This window comes from Pinus tabuliformis, chromosome 4_1 (assembly GCF_031772625.1).
Source record: "Pinus tabuliformis cultivar Carrire ecotype Pingquan chromosome 4_1, CPIR1, whole genome shotgun sequence".
Taxonomy (NCBI): Eukaryota; Viridiplantae; Streptophyta; class Pinopsida; order Pinales; family Pinaceae; genus Pinus; species Pinus tabuliformis.
Window position 1 is genome coordinate 175188934 of NC_142303.1, and position 13774 is coordinate 175202707.

The 13774-nt window shown below is 37.5% G+C and overlaps 1 protein-coding gene across 2 annotated transcripts in view; it reads right to left on the minus strand.

The window, feature by feature from the left end:
• Positions 1-1351: 1351 nt before the first annotated feature.
• LOC149174756 (Transducin/WD40 repeat-like superfamily protein) overlaps positions 1352-13774 on the minus strand; it is an 83856-nt gene continuing 71433 nt past the window's right edge. For both annotated transcript variants that reach the window (XM_089419405.1, XM_089419404.1), the window contains exons 3-4: positions 2269-2756; positions 1352-1999 (exon numbers count right to left, since the gene is read on the minus strand). In XM_089419405.1, the coding sequence (XP_089275531.1) occupies positions 1628-1999; positions 2269-2756 (860 nt within the window). In that variant the 3' untranslated portion in view covers positions 1352-1627. The remainder of the gene's footprint in view (positions 2000-2268; positions 2757-13774) is intronic.

Sequence of the window (13774 nt, forward strand, 5' to 3'; positions counted from 1 at the left end):
TTAGTTAATAATTATTTAAATTAAATAAAAAAATAACTATTAAATTAAATAAAAAAATAACTATTAATATTTTTAAAAATTATTTAAAATGTAATATTTAAAAAAGTTATACTAATCTTAAAATGTAATTTTAAAAAAATTATACTTATCTAAAATTATTTTAAATTTAGATTTAAATCATGAAACAAATTTAATTTATTAATACATACATTTTTTAATATAAAAAAATAATAATTTTAGATTTATAAATCATGAAATATATTTAATTTATTAATACATATATTTTTTAATATGAAAAACTAATACATAGAATTAGATGATTATAAAAATTATACATAAATTTTATTATTGACATTTAATAATTTAAATTAATATTAAAAAACATTCTATTTTAATTTAAATTTTTTAAATATACTATTTTCATATACTAATAAGATATAATATAATTTATAAATAAAATAATTTTTTCTCTGGAATATAATTTCAAATCAGATTGTGATTTTTTGTTATTTAAAATACATTTTTAAATACATAAATAAATTCAACGCCCTACAAAACCAATAAAATACTGGAATTCTACATATTAAACAATTTAATTCAAATTATTTAAAATCTCTAACATATTAGATTTAAAATTAACTATAAAAAAAAATATCCAGATTACCAAAATAAATAAATAAAAACAAAAAACAAACCATTTCATCTGCAACCACTCTTAATAAGTCTCCAATAAAAAGTTCTCTTCCTGTTAACTTTGTCCAGACGTCTAATCCATCGTATGACCAAATCCATATTCGACTATTCTAGATTTCTGAAACCTCTGGAGATAATCACTTCTTCATTAGATTTAACAGATAAATGAAATATAAAAAGCAGGTGAGGGATTTTCTGGATATTACTCGAGTGTAGAAAGCTTTGCGCAGTTTCCTTTTAAACAATTTCAAACCATCTATCAGTTTAGAATGGGAATGGAAAGCCTGCCGAAATCTAGATAATAAAGAAATTTCTCTTTATCAAATTTGATTGATCAAAGATAACATAAGAGGTAAACAACAAAAACTGCTGACAATAATTTGGAATTGATTTTCTTCAAGAGCGAGAACATCAAAGACAGTACCATGTACCTGTCTTCCTTACAAACATTTTTTTCCAATAAACATATATTCCTTCTCTGTAAACTTTTATATTATAGACTCCTCAATCACGGTAAAAACGTGCATGTATAGTAAAAATTTAATTACATTTATACTAAAATCAGTCTGTACCAAATTCATTTTAATAAAAATCATTATAACATAATATTTTTTCAAGATATGAAATCCAGAGCTAACAATGAAATGAAATCCAGAGCTAACAATGAAATGAATTGATTTCTTAGGTTACCACTTCAACCAATTCATTCATGCATAATTATTGTAATGGCATTAGATATGGCACAACCATTATGAAAAGTGACTCTTAACAGCCACTTACAGCAACTGGGGAGCTCCATACATTATTGTCAATTTTAATCAACCAATGATCATTACAGTGATTTTACATGCTTGTTTATTGGCAATCTTCTTGCAATATAAATTGCAAATGCTCAAATTTCTATATACAAGAAAACCAATTATATTCTCAAACCTTACTCAAATATCGATACCGCACCATCCCAGCTGCAGGACGCCACCACTGAAGGTATTAGAGGATGGTAAACAACATCTGTACATGCATGCCCATGTGCTTGTATCCGTCTTAAGACTTTTGATGATCTATAACTATAGAAGTAGATATACCCATCAGCAGAACCCGTGACCAGCAGCTCACCATCATGACTGAAGTTGCACCGAATTGGAAAGCCTGAAACTTCATGCTTTTCGAACCGTTTGTATTTGTTTAACTTAAATGGTGGATTGGATGAGAATATTGCAATATAGTTACCATTTGATTGGGCAACAAAATTAGCTTCAACTGGATGATAGCGTATGCATGGACAAGTATATGCTTCCACATAGACCTAATAAAGCACATGTTATATTTCAGGACACACTGGTTACAAGTTAAGGTTGCAAATTAAGCTCCCTTGCATACAGAATGACGATTTTAATCTACAGTTTTGAAATTGATTCTAAATATATAGATTCGCGATATTCGATAAACCAATCCATCATTTTTCACATTACTAACAAATAAAAACCAAATCTACAACTACACAAACATTGTAAACTATTCGAAATGGTATAAATTAAAGGTGCGTGAAGGGAAAACATAGTTTTCACTACGTACTTGATTTGATAAAGGAACTTGAGTCCAAAAATCCCAAACAACAATAGACTTCTCACTGGAATTTGTCTGGGAAATATCGCAAGAAGACGCAAAATGCTTCCCATCATAACTGAAGTCTATATCCAAGATTGGGCCAAGACCTCTCAAGTATTCATGGACCACCTTGTTGGCTCTAATGTCCCAAAGCCTTAAAGAACCCTTTGATCCACCAGACAAAAATAAGTCAGACTCACGAGGATGAAACTTTAAAACACTTACAATTTGGTCGTCAGAAAACACTTGTATTTGACTACCAGTCTCCACATCTGTCAGTCGAGAAGTTTTGTCATATCCACCGGTGAGAAGATGAAGTCCTTGTTTTGACCACTGAACATCTTTTATGGCTGCATTATGATAGTTTATCAGACGAGCCTTCTGCTGGCCCACTCCATTCCAAACATTCCAAATGTAGGTTATATGATCCATTCCTGCCGAAGCAAGCAGATGTCCTGAACAACTCCAAATTATTAATAACTTTCCAGGGATATTCAAACAACAGTATTATTTGCTAAAAGTGATTTCTATTACTCAGATTCTGCTATAACCAATCTCCTCAGCATAGATGTAAGTTTATGCTAATGAAACATTGAGATTTCTAAGTAGAACTAACCCAATAAAAGATAGATGGGAAGCTCAGATTGCAATCCTATTAACCTACCAAGAACACTCGTTGGCAATATTGGCATTGATGTCAACATTACACTGATTGATTAATGTCGATAAATGTTATTGATGTCACTAAGCACATTGGTGATCATTTATGTTGAATGGAAAGTGTACACAAATATTGAATGTTGAATATAAGACGCTGAAAGTGATGTGAAGTGCAAAGGCTATGCTAATCAATGTGAAGGCTAAACATTGAGACAAAAGTTGAAATCTGTTTTGTCTCTTGTGATTAGCACTGAATGAATTGTTAATTCAGCTCTATCTTTTTATTACAAATAATTTTTTGAACTGAAAATAAAAAGACAAGTTTGTGAGCCGTTTTGGAAGTCTAAGAGACTATGCTTCATTTCATATTCCTTCAAAGAATACAAACAGCCAAGAGGGTTTGCTTATAAAACATACAATGTAGAATGAAACTCGTCATCTTCTTTTTGAATGGAAGTGCTCTGCATCAGAGAAAGAATTAGCAATAGCAGAAGAGAAGAAGAGTAAAGAGAAGAAGCAGTTCAGCAGAAACCCTGACAGCAGAACTAGATATGAAGTAACTAGCGTTTGTGACTCGAGAAATTTTTGTTTTTTCTATGTTGCAGCTTGAAAAAGAACATGTTGTAGCGTGTTGAGGTAGGAGCCTCGTACAGGGTGTAGCGTGCAGAAAACTAGTGGGAGTTGAAGCTTTTTTTGAAGTAAGAGCCTCTTGTAGGTTGGAGCTTACAAAAATCTGATGTAAAAAAGAGTAGCAACTTGCCTTTACATCACTTTCAGCCTAAAGTTCGTGGTTTTATCCCTTCGGAGTTTCCACTTATATCTAGTGTCTTCATGTGTTTAATTCTTGCATGTTGTGTGAATACTTTGAATTCTTGGTAAATAAATCTACAAACCTCTCCTTGAAATCTACAAAAGAAATTCAATAACTATTGAGCACAAACATAAATCATTAACTGCATAAGAAGAAGATTAAGTTGAGCAAAAATAAAGAATTAAATTACTGATTCATCCCCCCCCCAAAGTAATTTCCTATCTTAAATATCAATTGGTATCAAAGCGAGTTCCTTCAGTAGCAGTCTAACAACTCGAAGGAGGTCCTAGGTAAGTAAAATGGCTATTCAATAAGAATCCTCAACAAATAAAGCCCCTCTATTTACTGGTACAAACTATGCCTTCTAGAAAGTAAGAATGAAAACATATTTAATGTCTCTAGGAATAGAAGTTTGGTCTGCTGTGTTGATGGGGTATGAAAAACCAAAGGAAACAACTAGTGACGAAGATGCCAAACTAAACTTTATAGCTAATGCAGAAACTATGAATGCACTTCCGAGTGGTCTATGTGAGTCTGAATTTATCAAAGTAATGCATTCTGAGACAACTAAAGTTATTTGGGATAAATTAGAAAATATTCATGAAAGAGATAAAAAGGTGAAGATGACCAAATTACAAGTGTATAGAACTCAGTTTGAGACATTAAAAATGAATGAAGATGAAGATATAGCTAAATTCTTTTTTAGAGTTGATGAAGTTGTGAATATCATGCTAAATCTAGGTGAAACAATCCACGAAAGTGTAATAGTTCAAAAAAATTTGAGGTCATTACCTTCTAAATTCAATCATAAGGTTTCAGCTATAAAAGAAACAACAAATTTTGATACCTTGAACAGAGATCAATTATGTGGCTCTTTGACAGTATATGAGATGAAAATTCCAAAAGGGAAGGCAACCAGTAGAGAGGCAGCTTTCAAGGCACACAAACCCATAGAAGAAAATGAGCAGTCATACCCAGGTTCTAATGAAGAAGAAGCAAAATTTGTCTGAAGGTTGAAGAAAGGCACAGGTAAGTATAAAAGAAAACTTCAATTTAAGTGTTTTAATTGTGGAAGAGTGGGACACTATGCATCAAAATTCCCTTTTAAGAAAGAGGAAAAGTAGTTTAACGGGAAAGAGAACAACAAGTCTAACAAAATGCAAAAAGAGAGACAATTCAAAAAGAAAATTTTCTATGCTCAAGAAGATAGTAGTGGATCTGAAAGTTCTAATGAATCCTCTAGTGAAAATGGAACAAGTGAATTTATACTAATGGCCTTGGACGAAATTGAAAAGAATTTCCAGGAATATAAAGAAGAAAAAGGTGAGGTAGACCTTGAGGGGGAGTTAATCAGTGCCCTAGATGAAATAAAAAGGCTTAAACTAAAGAATAGAGAGTAGAAATAGATCCTATTAAAATATGTAAAGGAAGAATCAAAGTCAAAAGACATTATCAAGTTGACAATTGAGCTTGAAGAAGCAAAAAAAGTGGAAAACATTTTACTGCAGCAGATAAAAGAGAAAAACTAGGAGTGTGAAAGACTAGAGGAAGAAGTGGTATGTCTAAAGAAAAAACTAGAGAAAGTTCAAACTAAACTAAGCATAAATATTCAATAGATAAAAGGATCTGAAAAATTGGATGTGATATTGAATTCTCAGAGGTTTCCGATCATAAGGACAGAGTTAGGTTATGAAGGAGAATCCAGTAAATCTAAGGCAGAGGATAAAAAGACAATCACCTTTGTAAAAGCTGCTAGGAGAGAGGATGACAACTCACATCAATCTAAGAATAAAAATTTGAGCAACACTTCAACATCAAGTGAACAACTGCAAAGGAACACTGTCGGTGTAGTACAAAAAGCAAAATAAATGGACAATCAATACACAACCTATCAAAAACCTCACTTCTTCAAAAGACAAGGTCATCAAATGTCAAGTTGGTTAGATTCACAAACAACATCCACTACCAGGTACAGATATTTGTTTTATGGATATTGTTATTGTTGTATAAATTTTGGACATAAAACCATAAATTGTAGAGCTTATGTCAGAAGAATTGATTTTGGAAATTTTAAGATGAGAAAGAATGGATTCACAAACGTTAAAACAAATATGAATCTAAACAAAAATGCATTTGCTCCACTCCTTGACATCACTGAATGTTTCTATTCTCACAACTTTTGGCACAAGTCATATGAATGTAAACTTAAAGACAATAGATTAACATCTCAGAATATGTATAAAACAATTGGGTGCATGCAATGGAGAAAGAATGTAGAACAAAATAAACATGACAAGTGTGACTTAGTTCTGTACGCTCAAGATCAAAATAATACATGGTATGTGGACAATGGCTGCTCTAGACATATGACAAAAGATAAAAGCAAGTTTGTTTCCCTGAATAAAAACAAAGTTGGAAATGTCACATTTGATAATGAAGAAATAGGTAGAATTGGAGGAAATGGTACAGTCAGTGTAAACAATAGAAGAGGAAAGGCTCAAGATGTATTGTTTGTAGATGGTCTAAAACATAATTTGTTGAGTGTAGGTCAGATGTGTGACAAAGGTTGTGATATTCTTTTTCGAGCTCAAAACTATGAAATCGGGTCAACATCTACAAGGAAGGTTCTGGCTAAAGGAGTTCGAACTGAGAATAAGGTATATATCTTGAAAGAAGAGAATGAGGAATGCTACATCAGCAAACAAGATGAATCCCGACTATGACATGGGAGATTGGGGCATCTCAACTTTGATCACATCATCAAACTCAGCAAGAAGAAAGCAGTCAGAGATCTACCAACAATAAAAAGGCCTCAAAACACTATCTGCAAGTCATGTCAAATGGGCAAACAAACATGAACATCATTCAAAGTCAAAGATAAACTATCAAACAGTAAGCCCTTACAGCAAGTTCATATGGATCTATGCGGGTCTTCCAAAGCAAAAGCACCAGGAAGAGAACAATATTTCATGCTGGTAATAGATGACTATTCAAGATTAACATGGGTGGCATTTCTCATAAATAAGTCAGAAGCATTTGAGAAATTTAAAACATTTAAGGCATTGGCAAAAAATCAAACAGGGTGCAAGATAAAGTGCATAAGGTCAGACAGAGGAGGTGAATTTATATTAGATGAGTTTGCAGACCTATGTAAGGAATTTGGGATAAAACAACAATATATTATTGCAGACACACCACAACAGAATGGAGTCGCAGAGAGACAAAACAGGTTTGTTCAGCAAATAGCCAGAGCCATGATGCAAGAAAGAAACATTGCTCAAACCTATTGGGCAGAAGCAGTGCATACAACAATACATATTCTCAATAAGGCACATCTTAGACCAAATTGTGATAAGACACCATATGAACTATGGCACGGGAAACCAACGACAATCAAACATTTAAAGTATTCGGGAGTAAATGTTATATCAAAAATAATAATGAAAAGTTAGGAAAGTTTGATGCTCGATCTGATGAAGGAATATTTTTGGGATATTCGTCAAAAAATAAGGGATACAGGGGTTATAATAAAAGACTGCATAAGATTGTGCAATGCATAGATGTAAAGTTTGGTGAAGAGCTACCCAATAAAAAAAGAACGTTAGTTTTATCAATCCTCCAAACCATCATCATCATATCAGTGAGGAGAATGAAGTACAAGATGAAGAATTAGAAGATATTGAGACTCAACTAAAAGGGCCTTCAAAATACACTCAAAAAAATCACCCTGAAAATCAAATTATTGGAGATAAAAATGAAAGAATACAAACAAGGAGGCAACTAGCAGAAAAATCTGAGCAAGTGTATATAGCCATGTTGTCACAGATAGAGCCAAGGAACTTTGAAGAGGTAAGTAAAGACAAAAGTTGGATAGATGCTATGAACGAGGAGTTAGACCAAATTGAGAAGAACAAGACTTGGAAACTAACACCAAGACCTGTCGGAAAGAATATCATTGGCACAAAATGGGTATTCAAAAATAAGATGAATGAACAAGCTCAAATTGTTAGAAACAAACCCAGACTCGTCTGTAAGGGTTACTCACAAGTAGAAGGACTTGATTATGAAGAGACCTTTGCACCAGTCGCGAGATTTGAGGGAATCAGGATGTTTTTGGCCTTTGCGTGCTACAATGATTTCAAGGTGTATCAAATGGCCATGAAGTCTGCTTTCCTAAATGGTGATCTTGAGGAAAAAGTCTATATGGAAGAACCTGAAGGTTTATCATTGACAGATAAGCCTAATTATGTTTGCAGGTTAAAGAAAGCACTCTATGGCCTTAAACAAGCACCTCGGGTGTGGTACTCTAGACTAGAAAAGTACCTTCAAAAACAGGGGTTCAAGAGAGGAGTTGATAGTAATCTATACATTAAGGCTGATAAAGATGAGTTATTGATTATAGTTGTGTACGTGGATGATATTATGTTTGGCAACAATAAGCATCATCTAGTAGAATGGTTTGTTGAAGAGATGAAGACCGAGTTCGAAATGTCTATGATTGGAGAACTTACCTTCTACCTAGGGCTCCAGATCCTACAAAACCCTAGAGGCATATTCATTTCTCAAGAGAAATATCTAAGAGATATGTTGAAAAGATTTCAAATGGAAGATTGTAAACCTGTCTCAACCCCCATGACTACAGGATGTAAGCTATGTGCAGATGATGAATCACCTGATGTGGATCAAAAGCAATATAGATCTATTATAGGAAGTCTGTTATACCTAACAGCTTCTCGACCGGATATAATGTTGGCAATCGGATTAGTAACAAGGTATAAATCAGCACCCAAACAAAGCCATTTGTTAACAATGAAAAGAATATTCATGGACTTGAAAGGGACTACAGGCTATGGTCTATGGTATCTGAAAGGTAAGAAGTTTACTTTGACAGAATAAACAGATGCAGATTGGGCGAGTTGTGTGGATGACAGGAAAAGTACAAGCAATGGTGCATTTTACCGAGGAGAATCACTGGTGGCATAGCTAAGCAAAAACAAACATCAATGTCTCTACCTACCGCAGAAGCTGAGTACATAGCAAATGTAGCCTGTTGCACTCAAGTATTGTGGATGAAACAAACACTGCAAGACATGAAGGTAAATTTTAATGAACCTATATCTATAAAGTGCGACAATACAAGTGCAATACGCATTTCAAAAAATCCTGTGCTCCATTCAAAGACTAAACATATCCCTATAAAGTACCACTTTTGTTGAAATTTGGTACCGGAGGACAAATGGTTCCCTTAGGCTTTGATCTTTGACCTAGGGAAAAGAGTCCAAAAGAATTTAATTTTTCTCCTAAAGTAACTTTATAATTTTTATAAAGTTAAATCTAATTTAAAATTGACTTTAAGTGATAAAGTTACTAAGTCTAATTTTAAAGTGACTTTTATAAAGTCAATGAAAAATTAGAAAGGAAAAGTGACTTTGGAAATAAATGACTAAGTGGGTCTTTATTAAAATGGGGTGAATTAAAAAATAGAAAGTGAGATTTAAATGAGCATTTAATCTCAGCCTTAGATCTCAATCTATTTCAGCCATTGGATTTAGGGATCACCCAAAAGTCACTTGGATCACCCAAAAGTCACTTGCGGTTAGATTAAAGGAGGAAAAAGAGGAAAAGGTCATTCATTCTTTCATGAGCAGATTGGGAGAAGGAGAGCAAGAGAGCAAGAGAGATTTCTGAGCAGGGAGGAGAAGGAGACAGCAGCTTGGCACACATTACAAGGCAGCAGTTAAGCAGATTTGTACAGCTGGTTCAGCACACAGTGAAAGGCAGATTTTGGCACGATTTTCGAGTGGTTTGCACAAAAATGGAGCAGTTTGCTGATTTTTCTGCACGCAAAACGAAGGCCGTACAGCGCATTTATTGCAGTCCGTACAGCGCATTTAATGATGTCCGTACAACAGCATTTAACGCTGAAAGTGGGCACGAAAATCGAACAGGTCGTACAACATTTATTGCTGTCATGTTTGCTGTAATTTCCAGTTTGCTGTGAGGCATGGGAAAAGAGATAAGATGTAAATTTGTTTGCTGATTTTTTGTTGAATATTTCTCACTGTGAAAAAGGCATTTTCAAAAATAAAGAAGAGCTCTCGAACTGGTTTTCCCCAAGAGTTGTAGGGGGTTTTTCCAGGGTCACATTGACCAAAAATCTCAGTGTTTAAATGTGTTTTAATCGCTGTTTATTACTGCTGTTTTTTTATTTCTGCAATTTCCAGCGTTCTGTAAAATTTCCAGAATTTGTGTTTTCAGCAAATTTATTTTTTCCAGCTTATTAAATGTATGGTTATGGGAAAGGGCATTTAACTATATGGGAGAAATAAGGAGAAACTGAAAACCGGGGTGGGAAATGAGAAATTTCTACATGGTATGAGAGCTTGAGTGCTGAAGGACAGTTTGGGACAGCAAAAGGAAAAATTACAGCTGCTGATTTTTCACTCAGAAAATTCCAACGAATTGATTTTTTCATAAACAACAGTTTTATCTTTACTACAGCAGTGCTATTTTTCAGTTTTAGGACAGCAGGATATCATTGGGATTGAGGGTGGAAGATAGGTTGGATGGGCATACAAATTACAGCGTTTGGAATGAGAGAATGCAGAGTATCTTTGAGGAGACAGAAGTCTGGAATATCATGGTGCATACCACACAGAACCCTGTTGTTGTGCCCACTGATGCTACTCAGTTGACAGCTTATAATAAAAAGAACAACAAGGGTAAGAGGCTGATTCTAGACAGAATCAAAGACCATTGCATTCCTCATGTGAGAGGAAAGAGCAATGCCCATGAGATGTGGACAGCGTTGTCCAATCTCTACCAGAGTACCAATGAGAACCGGAAGATGGTCCTGAAGGAGAAGCTGAAGAACATTAAGATGGGTAATGATAGTGCAACTGGATATCTCACAAAGATTACTAATGTGAGAGATGAATTGGCAGCGATTAGAGAGGCCATTCCACCCACTGAGTTGGTGCGGATTGCAGTGAATGGCCTCCCCCGTTCATGGTTGAACTTTGCTGATGGGGTTTGTGCACGTGAGACCCTTCCCACATGGGAGAGGTTTTGGGATGATTGCATTCAGACAGAGATCAGGAAAAGCCAGCTTGGGGCAGCCAAGCCAGTTGAGCAGGATGAGGGTGTAGCACTGGTGGCAGGAGGCAAAAAAGGCAAAGGGAAGAAGCAGGCTTCCACAAGCAGTGGTGGGGGCAAAGGCAAAGGTAAAGGTAAACAGGGGAACACACAGAAGGATTATTCCAAGGTGAAGTGTTGGAATTGTCAAAAGATGGGACACTATGCAGTTTTGTGTCTGGAGAAGAAGAAGAAGAAGGAGAAGAACCAGGACGTGGCAGCGTCAGCAGAGATTGAGGACTTTGCAGGTCGTTTTGACCGAGAGTTTGCGTTCACTACGTGTGAGTCCTCTAGTGCAGGATCACCTGCCACACAGGTTCAGGGGGAGCATGCTTTTCCCTCGATTAGCGGAGCATCTTCAGGTATCTGGTATGTGGACAGTGGGGTTTCACGTCATATGACAGGAGTCCGTGAGTACTTCTCAGAGCTTTTAGAGAGTGGCACTGATATTGAGGTATACTCGGTGATGATAGAGTTGTTAGAGAAGTCGGGGTGGGGACACTGACATTTCAGAGGGAGTCCAAACCTCCCTTGAAAGTGTCAGATGTTCTTTATGTGCCAGGGATGAGGAAGAACCTCATATCCGTCTCAGCTTTGGAGGACAGAGGATATGAGGTATTGTTCAGGGGAGGACAGGTGTTGATGTATCCCAGGGGCACTCCAGCTGATTCAGCTAGAGTGATAGGTGTACGTCATGCAAAGGTGTACAAGTTTGCATTCCAACCCCTTTTGGCATTGAGCAGTAGTAACGATAACAGAGCTAGCAGTTCTGAGCTGTGTGAGATTTGGCACCGCAGGATGAGACATATGTATCATGGAGCCTTGAAGACATTGCGGGAGATCACTACAGGTGTGCCAAAGTTCAGTACTGATCACTTTGATACTTGCAGAGGTTGTGCGATGGGCAAGTTTGCCAAATCCCCTTTTCCCAGCAGTGACAGCAGAGCGACTGGGATACTTGATTTGATTCATTCTGATGTGAGCGGTCGGATGTCTCATGTTTCCTTGAGTGGATATGAGTACTATGTTTTATTCATTGATGATCACTCCAGGAGGACTTGGATTTATTTCTTGAAGACCAAGAGTGAGGTCTTCAAGCGGTTTTAGGAGTTCAGAGCTCTTGTGGAGACACAGACAGGTCGGAAGATCAAGTCCCTGAGGTCGGACAATGGAGGAGAGTACACCCTTGGAGAGTTTGTTGACTATTGTGCGGAGGCGGCATTAGGAGGGAGTTCACTATTCCTTACAACCCCCAGCAGAACGGGGTTGCGGAGAGGAAGAACAGATCCATCATAGGGGCTGCCAAAGCCATGTTACATGATCAGGGGTTGCCATTGTTCTTGTGGGCAGAGGTCTGCAACACAGCTGTTTACTTGCAGAACAGGAGTCCGCATCGTGCCTTGGGGCACATGACTCCGGAGGAGGCTTTCTCTGGGAAGAAGCCTGATATTGGTCATCTTCATATCTTTGGATGCATTACATACTCCTATATACCCAAGGAGAAGAGGACCAAACTAGAGCCCAACGCAGAGAAGGGTATCTTTGTGGGCTACAGTGAGACCTCAAAGGCCTTTCGGATTTACATTCCTGCACAGAGGAGAGTTGTTGTCAGACGGGATGTGAAGTTCGAGGAGGACAGGGCCTTTAGGAGGTCACAGGAGTTAGAGTATCTGGATCAGCCAGACCCTCAGCAGCAGTTGAGTTAGTCGTAGGGATCCAATGGGCAGGGATCAGGAGGATCCGGAGGTACATCTATGAGGATGTCAGGTCCGTCAGTGAGCAGTGGCTCACTGAGCCAGAGGGGTGGTGCTCCGGGCAGCATGCAGAGCAGTTCACTAGGGAGTCCACTGATGGACAGTTCACACGGTACCTCAGCTTCTACAGGTTCAGGTGCAGGCATGAGGACAGCAGACAGACAGTCAGGAGTTCAGGCTACTGATGGTGATGAGGAGGAGGAGTTTCATTCTCCTATGGGAGAAGCATGCTTAGGGAAGAGAAAGCCCAAGTGGCTTCAGGACACCTTGAGAGATGCCACATCTGTTGCTGAGCCGAAGAGGCCGGTCAGAGAGAGTAGACCACCTGAGAGGTTTTGTAGCTATATGGCGATGGTTACCAGCATCCTTGACTCTGAGCCTTCTAGCTATGAGGAGGCAACTAGCCAACAGGTCTGGAGAGAGGCCATGCAGGAGGAGTATTCTTCTATCATGAAGAATGATGTTTGGGAGGTGGTGTCGAGGCCTGAGAGCAAATCCGTGGTTACTTCCAAATGGCTTTACAAGGTAAAGCGTGCTGCAGATGGTAGCATTGAGAAATTCAAAGCGAGGTTTGTGGCTAGAGGGTTCTCCCAGGTAGAGGGAGTTGATTATGAGGAGACCTTCGCTCCCGTGGCTCAATATACTTCGATCCGCTCCATTATATCGATAGCAGCAGAGATGGGTTGGAAGATCCACCAGATGGATGTGAAGACCGCATTTCTCAATGGCTTCATACAGGAGGAGGTGTACATTGAGCAGCCACAGGGCTTTGAGGTGCATGGGAAGGAGTCCCAAGTGTGCAGACTGAAGAAGGCCCTTTATGGCCTGAAGCAAGCTCCCAGAGCTTGGTACTCCAGGATAGATACATATTTGCAGGGGATGGGTTTCACAAAGAGTGAGGCAGATCCGAACCTTTACTTTATTGTGATAGGTGAGGAGCCTCTCATTCTGGCGCTGTATGTGGATGACTTGGTCATTACAGGTGCAAAGAGACTCATAGAGCACTGCAAGAGAGATCTTGCGACGGAGTTTGAGATGAAGGACATCGGCTTGATGCATTACTTTTTAGGTTTGGAGGTATGGCAGGAGGAGGGGCATTTCTTCCTGGGGTAGG